Source organism: Tupaia chinensis, unplaced genomic scaffold, assembly GCF_000334495.1.
Source record: "Tupaia chinensis unplaced genomic scaffold, TupChi_1.0 Scaffold000443_1, whole genome shotgun sequence".
In the NCBI taxonomy this organism is placed as follows: domain Eukaryota; kingdom Metazoa; phylum Chordata; class Mammalia; order Scandentia; family Tupaiidae; genus Tupaia; species Tupaia belangeri.
The window spans coordinates 1,237,754-1,256,404 of NW_006159948.1; the positions used below are offsets into that span (position 1 = coordinate 1,237,754).

Below are 18,651 nucleotides of genomic sequence, written 5' to 3' on the forward strand. Positions count from 1 at the left end.
ACTATAAAGCACATTGTTTATACAAACAGTTTAGCCAAAGAGAGGTGCATGAGGGAGGTGAGAATCTTCCAAAGATCTGAATTTCAAAATGCTAGCCAAGGACCAGATTTGTAAGCAGGCCTTTCAAAGAATAGCAACTAGACCTGCTATATTAATGCTTTCCTCCATGGATGTCTATAGTCTGGCATAGTTGAATATGTAATCATTTCCATATGTTTAAGACTAGTCTTCTTAGCTGCTCACTGCATGGCTTAAAAAGCAGCAGAGTTGTTAACTGAGTAAAATAAGTGGAGAAATCCAAGCTATGCTACTATATTGATCAGGAGTGGCAAGGCTTGCTGAGGTAACAAATGTCACCAAAACCCAGTGATTCAAAATTGCAAAATATATTTCTCATGTTCACCATTCATCCTTTGTGGGTTGGCTAGGGCTCTGTTTTGTCCTTAGTCCAAAACCAGGCCTGAAGCAGCTACCACCTGGTTCACTATCCGTCACTTAGCAGAAGAGAAAGAGGAGATGGTGAAGCAGATGCAGCTCACTACAGTCAACGACATGGGATTCCAGAGACATAACCATTACACCATCTACTTGTCCCTGCACTAACATTTTTATTCATTGTCCTATTTATGTTACATCTGCACCAGCCCCATTATTTGGATTTTCCCTATATTCTGGGCTCTAGTTTTTAGTAATTTTCTGTTGTTTATCTGTTTGTGATTTTTCTTTGGCCAAGAATTTCAGTATGAAAGATCTGGTTGTTCATTGTATGAGTTTGATTTTCTCAGTTTCTTCACTTAGGTTCTATTACTGCCTTCATTCTCAAGACCACAATTCCAGACCAACTGTAGTAGAGCAGCAGTAATACAGTGCTCAGCAATGCTGCGGTCTCCCATACACACTGGGTGCACATGCGAATGCCCACTATCCTGGCTGACTAAAATGGGGTGAATTACAGCAAGACCCAGTTGTGGATTTTTCTCTCTTGCTCTCTCTGACTCTCTCTCTCATGTGAGAAATAGACAAATAGACCTTAAAAAAATGATCATATTCCAGTTGCCATTCATGATGCCTTCCTGTTTTGATAGCCCACAGCTTTGTTTTGGTGGATGCATTGGGTTTCTATTGAAGAATCTCCCTCTGTCCCCTGCTGGCAATCAATTTGGACTATATCAGAGTTGTTTGCTGGGAATCAGAATATTGCTATCCTATTTAAATGAAAAAAAAAATCTGACTTAAAATCATTGTTTTTATGCACCTGAAAAGAATCAAAGTTGTAATATGTTCATTATTTTCTTTATATTTGTTCATGTAGGAGTTGGTAATAATTTCTCCCCTTAGTGTGCAAAGTGTTGGCATCTTGTAGTGGAGATGCTAAGACCCCCTAGGAGTACATATGCAGCATGGTAGTGTGGGACAAGCTGGCTTCCTGGAGCACTGAAAGAAGCTTCCGTTTGCCTGACCCCTAAACAAGGTCCTCCAATCAGATTTTTAGTATAGAGCTCACATGCTCTTTACATTTATAATTTTGGGCTCCCATTTGAGTTATGTTCAAAATGAATTTATAGCCATTATTCTTTCTTCCACCATCTTTTGTATCATGGAGATTTCTTCATGTCAACCTGGGAAGTTCAATCTGTTTCTTAGAGCCATGCTTTATACCCCATTACCCAGTGCATATTTCTTAGTCAATTGCAGTCTTCAGACTGGATGGCTGTCTATCCTTACTTCTTTTTTTAACCTTTTAATTATTAAAATAGAATAACAGGGCCCAGATGATAGCACAGTGAGTAAAACAATGATCTGTGAGGCTGACCCATCTGGAAAGGTTCCAGATTTATTCCTACAGACTTTATCCTAAACATGCTGAGCAAGCTCATGTCTTTGATCCAGGGCCAGGTGAGGCTGGGGGTGGATCCTGGCATTAGGACCCTGGTGGGGATGTTGCATCTCTGTTTCTGTTTCTGTTTCTGTCTCTCTCACACATGGAAGACATACGTACATTAAAAGAACCCAAACAACCTTTTAAAAGAAGAGGAAAAAGACCAAGAACAGGGGCAATTAAGTGGATACCCACATCTCTCCGTCGACTTTGCCTTGTGTAAGCTTCACCATATTGCCTCTCCTACTGGCTTCCAGTTAAACTAGCTGGCTCTCTGGCATCCTGTCACAGTGCTTTCTTTTTTATTTTAATAATAGATAAAATTTGATTTAAAAATTTTGCAGAATAGTGGTAGGTATTTTGGAAAAGGAATGCCTGTATTTTGATGAATTCTACCCATTTTCCCCATGACAATCCTTGACTCTATTTAACAGATAAAAAAATTATCTCCTGAAGTCAGATAAATACACCTATGTTCGGGTTATTACTTAAGTGTTGCATGTGTAAAAATAGTTTTTTTTATCTCAGTGGGGCTTTTTGAAACTTAACCTGAAAGTTACACAGGTGAGAAGAATGAGGGAATCCAACAGGAGAGAATCCAATGAAGACTTTGGAAAGTTCTCTGGTAGCCTGAGTTGTTCCCAACTTGAGAGAGAGTTACAGGACTAGAATGGGCAATGGCAGTTGGCAGTTTTGCCTTTGTGGGGTTATCCATTTCCTGGTCCTGTGAATTAAACAGAAGACCATGTGTTCATATGACAAAAGCTAAAAAGTCTCAATGACTTTCTGGGCCCTAGTTTTGTAATTAATGACTCTTTTATTGTTTGCTTTTATTTATTTATTGTTTTCCTCTTCCAAATGTGTCCATCTATGTCTTGGAAAAAAAAAAAAAAAAACAGAGAGAAGATAGAGAGGCAGACAGATACAGGGACTCCCTACAGAGTCTTGTCATACTGCAATTTTTCTCCCTGCCTTCCAGCCAGCCAGGATTGTGGGTGTGCCTAATGTGTCAGGTCAACCCAGGATTGAACCCTGGGCCCCTCACAGCACCAGCATTGCACAGTGGCACCCCACCGCCTGCACCACCACTGCTAGGCCTGCTTTTGTAAACCACTGTCTCCTCTGCCATCCACATTATGACAGGTATTATGGGATTATCTTTCTCCCAGAGCTGAAGTTATTGCAGATTTTCACAGTGCATTTCTTCCTGTTGCCTTTCTAGAAAAATCTATCGATACTTTTTTTTTTTTTTCTGTAGGAAAGTAGATTTCGATTGTGACATTTGATTATTCAGTTAGGAAAGAATTTTGCATGAGGCTATATAAGGACAGAGGTGACCAGGCTTGTACCCATAGGATTGTGATCATCCAAGGTCAAACCACTTAGAACATCTGGACCTTGCTCTGCTTTCTTTTCTGAGTAATGTAGCAAAGTTCAAAATGAATCAGTTGATGGACTTTGAGCTCTGGAATCCTGGGCAAGTATAAATAATCTTAGGGTCAGAAACTAATAGAGTGTGAAATAAGTTAATCCATTTCAGTATGAAATGGGATTTGTAAAGTGAGTTGCTACTTAGTTTGCAGAATTTTATTAAATTAAAGCAGGGTTCAAGTTGCAGTATTATGGATGGGCATACAGTATACAACAGTACAGTTGTCACATACCCTAGGACCCAGAGTGGATGAAAAAAGTCTAGGGGACCCTGAGGAGATTCCCTAATCTTTCTGTTTTGCACTATGAAGGAGAGTGTGGAAAAGGCAAAATTATGACATTTACTAAGGACCAAGGTAAAACAACGATTTCCTTTCATTTGAGTTGATAGGTAAGTAGCAGCAAGATAGATGTGCCTAGTACTATTTATTTTTAAAAGTAGCGACCTTTTGTGAGCGATATAAAAATACCTTTTTCTGCTTCATAAACGAGTCTGAACAAGGGAAAAACATTTGCTCCAAATTACATCCCAAAACATTAAACACACCTAGTTCACAGCAGGCACTTCCTGTTGTTTGCTAAACATTCAGAAGGTGTGAGCCCTGCCATTCTGTCTTTGTGTTTTGTAGGGTTTTCACTTTCTTCTGTGGAAGAAGATGGTGTTCGAAGGCTCTATGTAAATAGTGTGAAGGAGACTGGATTAGCGTCCAAGAAGGGTAAGTCAATGTTTGGTGGGTCTCTTAAATTTCCCTTTTAGATTTCTCTAGTTGATGAAGGGGAAAGAAATGCCCAGAGGGTTGATGTATAAAGAGTATTCAAATATTCTCTCCTTGAAAATCCTTTTAGGGAATATGGATTTTCTTCATTAACTCGGGTGTGCAAGCAATGTCATGTTCTTAACACTTCAGATTTGATTCTGATCCCATTTCCATGAAGCTGGAGAGAAGTTTTATTCTAGTCATAAGTGGTTGCCCTCCTCCATCTTCTATGAGGGTGTACAGTTCAGGGGTAGAGGATGGTATCCTGGAGTAGAAGATGTTTGAAAACCCCTCAAAGCTAACATTGGCCATTGTCTGATCCTGCAAAGCTCCTTCAAGGCTGATGTCCCCTGGCTTCCATTCCTGAGGAATCCGCGCACACCGAGACCCAAGGGATTCAAGATCCGGTCTTGTTTTCCCTACTTCCTGCTACCCCCTGCCTGTTTCTACCCTCGGATGACTCAGAATGCATTTGGCCTCCTTGGGGAATTCCAACTCTCCATCCTCTTTCTACTCTCAGAGAGTCTTGTCAACCTAGATTATCTGCTCACTGTGCTAGTTTCCTAAGGCTACCCTACAGATTACCACAAACTGGGTGGCTTAAAACGATAGAAATTTATCCTCACAGTTCCAAAAGCTGAAAGTCTGAAAGCAAGGTACTGGTAGGATTGATTTCTTCTGGAACCTCTGAGGGAAGAATTATTTCCTGATTCTTCTTAACTTTGGTGGTTGTGGGCAATCTTTGGCATTTCTTAGTTTGTAGCTTATCACTCCCAATTTCCACCTCTCCAGTCACGTGGCCTTTCTTGTGTGTCTTTCTGTGTTTTTACAAGGCCGTCTTGTAAACATCAGTGATTGGACTTAGGACTCACCTAAAATAACTGTGAGTTTATCTTAATTATATTACAGACCGTATTTCCACAGAAGGTCACATCCTGATGTTCTAAGTGAACATGAATTTTTAGGAGACACTGTTTAACCCACTGTACTCACCATAAGCAAATGAGAAAGCCTTGAAATCTGCCTTTCTTTCTTGTTGCTGTGAGACTTTTAGTTTCATCTAGACAGTGGCAAAATAATACATGTCAGTTGTTGAAGACCGACCCCCTCAGCCAGTTGTGCTTAGATATAAGTCACCTTGTGTCCGTTCTGTTAAGGACTCTTGCATGGAGCATCTAGGGCAGGGATGGGAGGTCATTTGTTTCTATCTCCTCCTTCTGGTGGTTCATGGCTAGAAAGCTACCTGTGCAGGTTGTTTCACCCTGCGCTGTATACACTAAAGCACGACCTACACACTTCGCTTTGCACAGGAATGGCCGAGCGTGACAGTGGCAAATAAAGTCAGAATGACTTCTGAGCTGCTAGCTGTCACAGAGGAGGAGCTTTCTTCTTTTTCTTTCCGTGTTTTCTAGGCCAGAGGCAGCCTGGAGGCCAGAGTGGGACACATTCACTGAACTGTATCTTGGCCAAGAACAGAGATGACAAGAGTTTATTCCCCTTCAGACCTAAAGACTGATTTTTATCTCTTTGAGCACAATGAGAGTGCTGGTTGGTGTGGCACTGGGGGTGGGAGATCTGCCGCCCTGGTTTCAGTCACATCCTGTCTTAGTTCTTTGAATCAGAGATCCCTGGTGTTAGATAAAAACAAACGGTCGTCTTCTCAACCCACTTGCCCCGTGCAGCACTTGGCTCTGCAGTTGCAAGCCTGAGGTCCATTTTGTCCTGGGCTGCAGGTCCTAGCCCTTCTACGTACATGGCATGTAGAAGGCAGTGTCAGCAAAGATATTCGGGTCATTATATGTTAAGTTTAGCTTTTAATTACAGGTGCCTCCCTACCCCTTATCCCCACCCCCCACTACCAGTAACGAAGAGCTGACTATGTTCACACAGCCTCTTTGTGAATTATATTTGGTGATAAATATTCTCTCCCCTCAGCTTTTGTTCAATTTCTCTTTATAGCCTGTCTTTGGTAGCAGTCATTTTATATCTGCTAAGTCTTTTTCTTTTTCCACATTCATCACTTCCACATCTTTCAATAGACATTAGTTCTCCCTAGAGTGTAGAATGAAACTCTGGTCATTGCCCCTGGGCACAAGGTTCCAGTGTCTCTGTTAAAATAAGCAGAATGTGGTACCCTCAGGGAGAGTCCAGTGAGACTGGCCTAATTGGATCTGAATATTCTGTTTGCATTAATTCAACGCAAATTCAGTTTTGTATTTTGTTAGCCATGTTTATCTTTTGACTTGTAACGATCTGGTAGATGAATTCCCAGCTCTGCTGCTCCTACCCACTGCTTTGCACATGTAGACTGACTTTTTTCAAACAAGGCACAGGCACAGGTTCTAGGACGTGGCTGTATCTTTGGAAGCCTCTATTCAACCTTCTACACATTACTCATCTGCCAGTCATACTAAACTTGTCACTTCTTTGAAAAAAGAAAAAAAACTTCTAATTTTTTAAAAGAATTATTTTTTATTTAACTTTATTTATTTTAATTTGTCAGAGAGGGACAGAATGAGAGAAAGAGGGCGACAGAGAGAGAGAAAGTGAGAAAACAAGCCACCACATCTGGGACTCAAACTGCAATCAGCCATATTGGAATCCAGCTACCAAAAACCCAGTTTTTGGGTTTTAGGTCTGCTTATCCTACCTTTTCTAGTGTTGAGTTAAAGCAGGTGATTCCAAAAGAATATTTTAGAGAAAAAGAAGCAAAAACCACTGCTTTCTGCATGTAGAAATTTTGATTTTCCATTCCAATACTGTAATGCCGAAATGTTTTACCTATAAAATAGCTTTCCAGAATTTTGCATCTGATGTGAGGGAAGTCATTTTCATTTCTCTTCCATTTCCTTCCCACCCGTAATGTTTCTTGGAGTATTGTATCATAGAAAATCCATTTTAAATATTTTGGAAACCCAGGAACTATTGCTAGGGAGTGTGGTTCAGCGAAGTTGGGAAGTGAGAATTTCCTTCTCAGTAGGTCCTTTTTCTGCAGAGCCAGGGTGGGATCTGTGGCTGCCAGAGGGGCTGAGTGGCTTCTCATTTCTGCAATTTGTCATTTGTCTCTGCTCCTCATTCACTTCCTTTTTCCAGTTTGTTTTTCTACATTAGTGTAGAATATTAGAAATTGAACTGTTTCCTCCTTCTTTGCTGAAAGGAGACTTAATTTCCTTTCATGTCCTTCCCTAACTTCTCCTTTCCCAAACTGCTGGAATGTTCATTCAGTGCTGATTTGAACTTGCCTCAGGTCAGTCACAACTTTTCGTTCTTCTGGGGTTGGGCTTGTTCATGACTGTTCCTTTGGGCTCCAAACTCTGGCACCTCTTCAGCATGCTTTGTAAAACTGTCAGACCCCTCAGAGATTGACCAAAAGCTCTTTACTCTGTGATCCTAATGCAGTTTATTTAAAAAAAATAAAATAAAACTTTAAATGGACAAAAATGATCTCATTTGGTTCTGTAAAGTGGTCTTTCACTGTGTTTGTAGTAAGGTACCTGTACTTCTGTAGTCGTAGCCAGAGGGCGCTCACTGCACCTTGGTTCCATAGAAACGATCAATGGACGTTAGCTGGCTGTGCCACTGTCCATGGAGCACGTGCCCGCGTAAAACATTCTGCTCGCGGTCATCAGGGAGGGTTTCCATTTGTTCCCCCTTAAAATTGTAGAAAGATAGCATTTTGCATTTGTGAAGAGATATGGGCCTATGTTTAGAACACATAGATTCAAGGCGTCTATTGGCTTCCTTGGTGTCTTTAGTACAGGGTAGGCATCTGTAACTCCCAAGTCTAGAGCCTTCTGAGACCAAGGCCTGGGTGATCGCTGATGAGCACTGCAGCCTGTTTACAGTAGCACCTGGGGCAGTGAGTCCCATGGCAGGAGAGCTTGGTGTGCCCTTTACAGCGAAGTTTCTCAGCCGTGGTGTTCTGATGGTGTGTGTGAAATTAAAAACTTTCCGTCTTGCGTTGGCAGGCCTGAAAGCAGGAGATGAGATTCTTGAGATCAATAACCGTGCTGCTGGCACCCTGAGCTCATCTATGCTCAAAGATTTCCTCTCTCAGCCCTCCCTGGGCCTCCTGGTGAGGACCTACCCTGAGCCGGAGGGAGGAGTGGAGCTGCTGGAGAGCCCCCCGCACCGAGTGGACGGCCCTGCGGACCTCGGCGAGAGCCCCCTTGCCTTTCTCACCAGCAGCGCAGGTATGTCTTGTGTGGTGCTGGGGACATGTAGGAGCTCACGTTACCCGTGGCCTGGCAGTGGCCCCGTGGCCTGTGCCTTGGGTGGCACGTGGTATTACACAAATGTATGAGTGAGGTGGGCTGATTCTGGAGCCTGTGCTGCCTGGACACATTTCGCAGGGGCGGGGGACTTTTTGTCTCATGACATGACTGTTTTGCTAGAAACCAACCTCTCGCCCATGGAAAGCTTTATGGTGCTTCTGCTCTTTGTCATTCTGGAGAAAGGCAAATAGTTCAAGGGCACCGTCTCTCGACTTTGGATAGAGGTTTGGATTATGGGAGTGCTGGAATCACTGAGATGCTGGAACTCTGCTTTCTATCCCTCCTTCCCTGTCACCATGTCCCACACCGCCCTGCTCTGCTTCCTCTGCTGTGTAAGAGGACATGAGCTGGGTGCCGGCGTAGACATGGGCTCATCGCTCTCGTCTCATCTGTTTGTCTCTTGGGCTTTTCCAGCCTGGAGTCTGAACGTGATCCCGTCAGTGGAACCCCTTGCCCTGCCCATCTGCTTTGCCTTCCATTCCCTGTCCCTCTGGCAGCCTTGTGCTCGTTCTAGTAGAAGCAGATTGGGTGCTACCCGCCTTCAAAATCTCCCTGGGACCCCATGCAATTAGTTCCCTCCTCGGCATCCATGATCTGCAGACACGTCTTTCGTGCGCTCCCTAATCACACTGTAATCTTACCAGCTTTGTGTCTCTCCGAGTTTGGTTTATGGGACTGGTTCTTGTTCTTTACCTGTGTTTCTCTGTCTCTTTGCATGTGATTAGTTCACAGTACAGGCAACCTGTCCTTTTTCATTTTAACTTTATTCATTTCTTTCTTTCTGAGACAGTCAGAGACCGAAAGACCAGGAGATAGCATCCCCAACAGGGTCCTCACACTGTGACTCCACCCAGCTCTAGCCAGGACCCGATCACAGGCACATGTGTGTGTGTGGTGTACTCAGGGTGACCTCTGGACATAATCCAGAGCCCTCCGGTGCTGGTCAGCCTTGCAGAGCTCTGCACTGCCCTCTGGCCCCACACAACCCACTCTTGTTCAGCGAGAGTGAGCAAACAAGAACAGCACAAGTTGCTGTTAACTTCTCTATGACTAGATTCTAGAGTTTGGGTTAATTTCCTAAATTGAGGTTTTGGAATTACCTTCTCTTTTCAATGCTTGAGGTTAAAAACAAAAAAAACCTCTCTGGTGTCAAGATCTGAGATGTAAGTAATGAGTGTTCTTTCTCTGCCATTGTTTTTCACATTGCCTTCTGAAGCTCGGCTTGCTAAGAAAGCAGAAGCACAGCGATGCTTCAGTGACTGCCTAGAAGAACTGGGCAAGTGCAAGCTCCAGAAAACTGGCTGTACTTAAGTTATGTTGACCTCCTTGGCTCCTTACATCCCTGTCCCATGTGCCAGTCAGTTAGATATTGCTCCCCCAGGCTCAATTTCTGGGCCACCCTGAAAGGTAGGTGCAATGATGCACACCTGAAGTCCCAGTAGTCAGAGGCTTGAGGCAATTGGATCTAGACAAAGTGGGACCTCCTCCTAAAGACCGCAGGGAGAAATTGGCTGCTTTGAGTTCTGTACCTTTAATAAAAGGGAACCGCCACGAAGGCTATTCTTCGATGTGACCACAAGATGGCAGGCTTGATCCCATAAAAACTCAGTCCCAGCTAGTAGTTGTTTCTGTAATAGGCCTTTGAATGCGACCTATTATGTTAAATTAGATTATTTAAAGGACTTTATAAATTTAGGCATACATGTGACAAGCAATAATGTGTGCCTAACTCTTTCTGGATTTTTTTTCTGTCAGAGCCCTTCTTATAAGTTATAGATAGAAAAGTAGGTGTTACAAACTATAACCCTCAGCCCCAAACTAGTCTACCACCTTTTTTTTTGGTTGTTGTTAATACGATTTTTTGCCATAGGGAATAAGTGTTTTCTGGAGAGAGAGTGACAGAGACAGAGAGAGGGAAATTGAGAAATTGACACCACCCCACCCCCGGGAATGACCATGCCTCGATCCCTTTTCCACACATGCCTGGCATGATTTTCAAACCACTGGGTCCAGAATTTGAGCCATGGTCGGCCATGTGGGAGTCCCGTGCCTTAGCCTCTACATTACCTGCTGAGTTCTCACTGCCTGTTTTTGTAGATAAAGTTTTAATTGAACACAGTCACACCCATTCATTTATGTCTGTGTCTGGCTCTTTTCCCATTGCAATGGCAGAGTTGAGTAGTTGTGACAGGGACTATAGTCTACAAAGCCAAAATATTTGCTTAGGCCCTTTACAGAGAAAGATATCTGTCCCCAGTGTAAAGTATGACTGAAGTTGCTGATGGTTTGTTCTTTTAAGGATAATCGCTGTTAATGTTTTGGTCTATTTCTTTATTTCTTTTTATTTTGTACTCATTTATTTCTTCTGAGAGGCAAGAGGGAGAGAGACAGGTATCCCCAACAAGGTTCCCATAGCATGATCTGCTCCCAGTTTCATCTGGCCTGGATGACAAGCACACACATGCCTGGGGTACCCAGGGAGCTTCTGGGATGAGAACCCAGGACCTTTCCCATGTGGGTCCAGTCACATGATGCTGTGCTACCACCTGGCTCAGTGTTGGTCTCTTTCTTCTTTTCAAGAAAGTTCTCTGTGTGCGTTTTTTTAAATTTGAAAGATCCATGTGTATAAATGTATTTGCCTTAGAAGTATCTGAAAATACTCCATGTATACAGTGTCTATCCTGTCTTTTTTTTAGAGAGATTTTTGCTATAGGGTATATGTGGTTGCCAGAGAAAAAGAGACACAGAGAGACAGAAAGTGAGAAATCATCCCCCAAGGGGGATGGCCATGCCACAATCCCTTCTTCTCCATTTTCCTCTCGGGATTTTGAGCACGTACGCACACATGCACCCTACGTGAGTTTTAAGCCTCTGGGTTCGAGACTTGAACCGCGGTAGACTACATGGGAATCCAGCAACATAACCATTATGCCATCTATTGGTCCTGTTATCCTGTCTTTTATGGGATGGAGTTTTAGACTAAACTGACCTTCATATCCTATGGTGTGTTATCTACTTCAGACTAGTTATCTTTGAAGCTATGCTCTAAGTCCACTGAAACCTGCCATTGTTTATGGCCCATGAAAACCTAAGTTTTGGAATTGTCTTTAGAAGCGTGTGTTTTTTCTCAGCTACATGGTCAGAACCTGGAACTGCCACATGTTCAGCATTTACTCTGTGTAAGACGTTAACTCCGTGCTAGTGGTTGACCATGGCTGTGACACAGTGCTGCTCTCCAGTTGACAGTTGGTAAGTTTTGGGATTGTCTTTAGAAGCGTGTTTTCCTCAGCTACATGGTCAGACCTGGAACTGCCACATGTTCAGCATTTACTCTGTGTAAGACGTTAACTCCGTGCTAGTGGTTGACCATGGCTGTGACACAGTGCTGCTCTCCAGTTGACAGTTGGTGTGCTTTGTTGCTTTTTAATGGCCTCATCTTTTCATATTTTGCAATAGTCAGAAATCTTTCAGAGCAAAGTCTGTTTAGCCCAGTGAAATAATCAAACTGACTCAAGAATAAAACTTGAAAGTAGAATCATATTTCTGATTCTTTCCCCTAGGACTTCTAAGTTGGCTACAAAATTTGTGAATTTCAGAAAGGGTCTGGATTGGTCTGGGCTGGTATGGTGAGAGGGTGGGTGGAGGGGGGAAGGCACAGGCTCCCTGTGGGGTCTCTGCCTGTCTGTGTTCTGGCTGCTTCCACTTCCCAGTGCCCATTTAACAGTGAAAGATAAAAGGGGAAGCAAGTAAACAGGATAAAATACCAGCAAGTTTGCTCCATAATGAGGGAGAGATAAAGCAGTTTCCGCAGACAGTTGCAATTAAAATAAAAGAGAAAATGACTAAGAAAATGTGTACAATAGGCAGGCTGGAGGGGCCCTTAGTCTAAATTTAGAAGTAACTAAAAATAAGAAATATCCTGAGTGGCATGTTTGAGGTATGATGCATGGACCTTGTTTTATTTTATTTTATTGTATTTTTTCTTTAATTGCCAGAGGGTGCATGTGCTTACCAGAGAGAGACAGAGAGAGGGTGAGGGAGAAAGCATCCCCCAATGGGGCACGGTCATGCCACAATCCTTCCCCTCTATCTCTTTATTCTTTTGGGATGTGGGGTACACATGCAAACTCACCTGGTGTGTTTTTCAAGTCACTGTGGCCAGGATTCAAGCTACAGTCAGCCTAACTTTAACCATTAGACTACAAGGCTGGCCCTTCATGCTGGGACCATCTGAAGACCATCATGGTACTGTTTTGCAGCCTTGACAGGGGGCCCTGCACGGTCTCAGGGCCCCTGGGTACCTGGGACCACTGGCTGGTGCTTGTGGCTACGTTTCTGCTGTGTCACAAGCCCAAGTGTGCAAACTTGGCCAAGTACTCTCACAAGAACCCTGATTGTGATTTACTCTCACGGTTGGCTTATTCTTGAGTCTCTTGCTCATATAGAGATTTATTTCTTCCATTCATAGAATTAATAGCCTAGGGGCCAGCAGGTGGCATGGTGGTTAAAGGTGCTGGGCTTCCCACATTGCCGACTGTGGTTCAAATCCCAGACCTGGTGGCTTGCTTTCTCAATTTCTCTTTCTTATTTTTTATTCTCTTTCTCTCTCTCCCTCTGGTCAGCCTTATAGCAATTTTACAAAGTAATTGGGGCTGGCAGGTGGCAAAGTGGTTAAGGGTGCTGGATTCCCACATGGCCAACCATAATTCAAATCCTGGACCTGGTGGCTTCCTTTCTCTCTCTCTCTCTCTCTCTCTCCCTCTGTCCCTCTCTGGTCAAATTCAAATAAATAAATAAAGTTAAATAAAATAATTTTTAAAAATTAAAAAAATAATAATAATAAGTAAAATTAAAGATTTTTTTTTTCTTTTTAAAGAATAGCCTAACGGCTAAGAGTAGCTTCTGGTACCAGCTTCCTTAGGAATGATTCCATTTCCATATTCATTCACTTCATGACCTTCAGTAAGTAAGGCTTCATCTCTCTATACTGCAGTGTGTTCATCTATTACATGGGAGTTATACCGAATGACCATCTCACTAGTCACGGGATGGAGCAAATGAACAGCATCCAGCACATGCCCAATAAGTGTTGAGTAGCCAAAGCTGGTCTCTTATGGGGGACACGAGGATTTTCTAGCTTATAACCAAAGGTTGCTCTTTGCTGATCTGCTTGTTCCCTGTTCATGTCATTTCAGAGTACACAGGTAAACTGTCTGATAACTAGGCTTTTTAAAATTACTTATTTAATTTTATTTATTCATTCATTAATTTTTAAAATTTGACCAGAGAGAGACAGACAGAAAGCGAATGTGAGAAAGCAAGACAACAGGTCTGGGACTCGAAACGTGGTCAGCCACGTGGGAGTGTCTAGCTCCTTAACCACCATGCCATCTGCTTGTCCTAGATAACTAAGTTTTTGAATGATTTATTGCTTCTATTTTCTTTTCAAAAGTAGAAAGAAGTGGATTTTGTAGGTGTAGAATGTGGGAACCCTAGGGCCTCTTTGTAGACTTCTGGGTTCACATAGTTCAGGCTGGGCCTGGTCATTCACTGGTTGTGGTGGTTGGTTAAAACTCCTTGTGGTTCTAATAGCAGGTGGTGTGGTGGATAAGGCACTGGATTCTCACATGGTCGACTGAAGTTCAGGTCCCAGATCAGGCAGCTTGAAAATCACGCCTGGTGCGTCAGCATGTGTGCCCACAGTCCTGAATGGGGAATGGAGGAGAAGGGATTGCAGCGTGACCATCCTCCCTGGGGGATGATCCTCCTACTTTCCCTCTCTCTGTCTCTGTCTCTCTGACGTGTGCATGTACCCGATGGCGAAAACCTAAAAACAAACAAACAAAAGAAACTCCTCAGGGAATTCTAATGAGCTGTGAGGGCTGAGAGCAGGGACTTTAGGTCCTGAGTTGTTCCTGGCTATTGGTTCTCCTCTTTTCTGTGTTGGTGGGATGGTAAAATAATTGGGACGTTATGGTGACATGCATACCTTCTGTAGTTCATGAATTAACGTTTTGTGATCTGCTTCATCGAGATTTGTGTAAGAAAAGTCTGTGGGGTGTTCGTGGAACACATTCTCTGTTTGGGTTCCTCAATAGGAGAAGGAAGCCTGGTGAATAGGCCTCCATGTTGGCTCAGACAGCCGAGTCTGGGTAAGGAGCACCTCTCCTGAGTGTTCCTGGACTTCCTGTCTGGGGCCCTTTGTCATCCAGGAATTCTTGTTGAAATCTTACTGCAGTTACTTTCATCTCTCTCTTTTTTTTTAAAGCATTTGTTTACTTCCATACTTGTAGGAAAATGGGGCAGGATGTACAGGATAAAAAGGTAGTCCCTTTTGGTGGCTGTTATAGAAAGATTTTTGGAATGAAGGAAGCTGGAGTAGGAAGTTACAAAGCTGTCTGTGTGAGGTTTCCAGACCGTCTCTCATTTTCTTGTCAGCCTTATTTTGAATGCCAATCTCACCTGGGATTGCAAACATCTTGCACCAGATAATGTCTTGTTGTGGGGGGCTGTTTGTACGTTGATGTTACTGTACCCTAACAAGCCACAAGAAGGGCTCCTCTCCCCAAGGATATTTTGTACTGATCAAAAATACCCTCAGGTGTTGCCCGGTGTTCCATGGTGATAGACTCTCCCCCAGTCGAGAACCATAGGCTTGGCTTACTAGAGGTGCATTTATGTAAAGCGTTTATCTAGAGAATTTTCACACAAATATTCTTTTCTGGCATCTTCCTCCTTTTTTAATATAAGGGAAGAGTGATCAAAAGAAAGTACCTATTCTACATGTTGTCTTATTTCTCAAACGTGAGTAAAATTGTTTTGACGTAAGGTGGAGATTACTAAAATTCACCATCAAAAGAAAGCTATTTCAATCAGTAATTGTGCAAAACCCCAACTTTTATGCAAGCTAGAAGAATTACAGTGTATGTGGTGTTAGTGGTGTCTTTCCAAGGTTTCAAACATCTGTCATCTATTTGTATTTTTCTGTTTAGATTTTTCTTTTTTTCTTTGCCATAAGACCTGTGCACTTACCAGGGAAAAGGAGAGAAAGAGAGAGGGGAAGAAACTTTTAATGGCACATGGTCGTGCTGCAATGCTTTTGCCCTGCATTTCTCCATCTCATCAGGATTTGGGCACGTATGCACACGCATCTGGTGGTTTCTCACGCTGCTGGGGCCAGGATTGAAGTGTAATTGGCCATGTGAGATCCAGCTCTCTTAACCATTGCAAAATGGGGCTGATCTTGTTTGTCTCTTTTCAACTTCTACCCTTAGGGCTCACGTTCATTTATGCATGTGGTGTATTTCTACTGATCTTCCCTGGAATTCTACTACTTGAGGCAAAGCAAATGCCTGGTTTATCTCAGTGAGTAGCTCATAGTATGACAAGAAAAATGCCAGAGCTTAGAGGACTGAAAGTGCTTTTTTGAAAAATAGCTATTTCTGCAGTTGAGCTGGGGAAAGCTGCATGCTCATGGTTAATATCAGGCCCATAGCATGTTAAGACAATTAGGGTCAATGCAGGGAGAGTCAGACCCTTTGATAAACTCAGGCACATCTGTCTGTGCTAAGTGGAAGCTTGCGGTCTGCAGTGCGTACACATGTGTCTCCTGCAGGAAGTAGATTAAACAGCCTTTGTTTAACAGGAAGGGCTTCGGTGATAGCCATGCAAGTTTAAGGCACCTTGGTTCAGAGCGAGGAATTAGCGCCAAGCATGGATGACAGCCTGATTGGCATGGACAGAACAGCCTTCTGTACAGGAGCTGAGAAGTGGAAGGTTCTATTTTGGTCTGATGTTCCATGGAGATTGTCTGGAGCGTGATTCTGAAAACTGAAGACAATCGAGCAGTAGGGAGGGGCAGCAAAGAAAGAGGAACTGCACAGATTTATCTGTCTGCAAACAAATATGGTCCAGTGCTTCAGAGTCTCTGAAGTCTCGCAGATACTAGGCAGCACATGGTCCTCTATTTGTTTGTTGATAAAACTTGGAGCCATGTGTGCCTTGTAAACTGTCTGCCTGCCAGGCTTACTGCCATGTGGCACATGCCCTGTTTTTGAGGCTCTGCTGGAGCAGGAGTGGAGGTCCGAACATCAAGTCTTAATTTCCAGTGAGATTTGATTGATAACATCCATCAAAATCTGTGTATGAGAAAAGTATGTCAGAGATTAAAAACCTCTGTTTTTGGGGCCAGCAGTTGGCGTAATGGTTGCGTTGTTGTACTCCCACGTTGTTGACTGTGGTTCCAGGCCAAGACCTGGTGGCTTAAACCTCACTCCAGTTGCATGTGGGTATGTGCCCAAAATCCCAAAGAATGGAGGAGAAGGGATTGCGGTGTAGCCATTCCTCTTGAGGGGTGACTTCTCACTTTCTGTCTTTCTGGCAAAGGGAGGTGCCCTATAGCAAAAATCTCTTAAAAACAAAGAGCCTCCATTTTTATATTTGTAAAGAAAAAGAATATTAATGTATCTTGCACTTGACTTTTACAACAAGATGACAGGATCAGTAAGTCTTAAATCGACTGGTTTTATAGATTTAAAATTTTTTCTCTACGAGAAACAAAAACATTGAGCTTTTGTGAAATTTGTCTGATGAGAAGTTATTTTTTTGCCAAGTTAAAGTTGTATTGCTTTTCCCTCTTTAACGGATAGATTAGTAGAGAGAGAGCACACATGTACCTTTGGAAATTTTTGAGTTGAAGACTCTTAACACACGTTAATGTATTTCATAAGGCAAGGTCAAGAAGGTTTTTCTTCCTCCTTTTACATCCCACGTGGACTTGAGTGAAGCCAAAGTGAATTTGTCTGATCCAAGTAAATAAAAAATAAATCTGAATGTAAACTTAGTAATGTATTTGTGCTGCCTGGAATCTCGTCATTGTCCACCTTGCTAATGGTCTATGGAATGTACTAGTTGCAAAGGTTTTCTCAGCTACAAAAGCGTTATTCGGATGTGGAAATTATTTAAAAAGCAAAGGTGATTTCAACCCTTGTCACAATAAGTTTTATTTACAGTGGCTCTGGAGATGGCTTATAGTTCCCTGTCTCGGAGGAGCCTCAGCCCTGCTCTGTGCTCCCTCATTCTATAAGGCTACCCAGCCTCCTATCCATCCTTCATTTTTTCAGATTTGGCCCTGCTCCCCCTCCTCTGGGGTGCTTCCTCAATGTCAGCCAGTGTGCTCAGTGCTGGGGACAAAGATGAGCAGTTTCTATACTCTGACTACTTCCTTGGCCACCTTTGAGCCTTATCTTCATCTTCTTTTTTTCTGTTAGTAAAGCTGATAATTGTTTCCTGGTAAGTAAATGGGGGCAAGAATGTCCAAAACAATAAAATTAATTCTGTCAGTGTCTGTTGTTAGGGAAGTCTCTTAAAATAAAAGGGAAGCCGGAATCGGAAGTTGCAAAACAGTGTTTGTGCGAGATTTAAAAAAAAAAAAAAGAAATCCCACTCAGCAGTGTTGTTGCATAAGCTTCTTAAGCTGGGGTTATTCAGAGAAGGTCCAGAAATGTGGGGGCAAGAGCATGTCCTCTCTCAATTGAGTTCCTGTTCCTGCCTTGATGGTGTGTTTCTTCAGCTTTCTTAAATTGTACCACTGTGAATTCCTGCCTCTCTGGCTTTCTGTGGTTACTAAATCCCACTACCCCTTTGTTGGTTTTCTACTGCTATGCAACAAACTACTTCAAACAGCTGTCTTATTTGCTCACTGATCTGGAGCTCAGCAGTTTGGGTTAGGCTCAGCTGGTTGGTTGTTCTGCTGTCCTTAGCTGGAGTTGCTCATGTGGTTGTGTCATCAGGTGGCTTGACTGGGGCTGGATGGTTTAAGATGGACACATTCACATGTTTAGTAATTGATGAATTCTTGTTTCTATTCCAAGTATGACACAGGAACCTGCAGCATTGATTTTTATCAGAGTTTGTAAGAACTGCAGTATTTTAGGTGTGACCCATTTCTGTTGAATCAGAATCTGAATTTAGCCTGATTCCCAGGGGATCTATATGTTCTATAATTTTGAACTCTTCAGAGAAAAGGGATTTCAATGTTTTCTTCCCCAGTACAGGGAAGCCTGTAGTGCACGCTTGTTGTGAATGCTCAGTAAGTAGGAAAGAAGGAAAATTGATGGGAGAAGTGGATATTACAAAATGTTTATAGTTTGCTATTGGCAAAAACAGACATTGCAGGTTTCAAGTAATGAAGATGGATAAGTTTTTGGTTGTGCTGCTTCTTACTGTGGTTTATTCCATTTTTTTAGCAATTAATTAATTCTAGTAACTATAAATAAATTAAAGCAATTAATCTATAATCTATAAAATA

The 18,651-nt window shown here is 42.7% G+C and overlaps 1 protein-coding gene across 2 annotated transcripts in view; it reads left to right on the top strand.

The window, feature by feature from the left end:
- TIAM1 (TIAM Rac1 associated GEF 1) overlaps positions 1-18,651 on the top strand; it is a 358,191-nt gene that overhangs the window by 286,893 nt on the left and 52,647 nt on the right. For both annotated transcript variants that reach the window (XM_006155262.3, XM_006155263.3), the window contains 2 exons: positions 3,940-4,026; positions 8,037-8,261. In XM_006155262.3, coding sequence (XP_006155324.1) covers positions 3,940-4,026; positions 8,037-8,261 — 312 coding nt within the window. The remainder of the gene's footprint in view (positions 1-3,939; positions 4,027-8,036; positions 8,262-18,651) is intronic.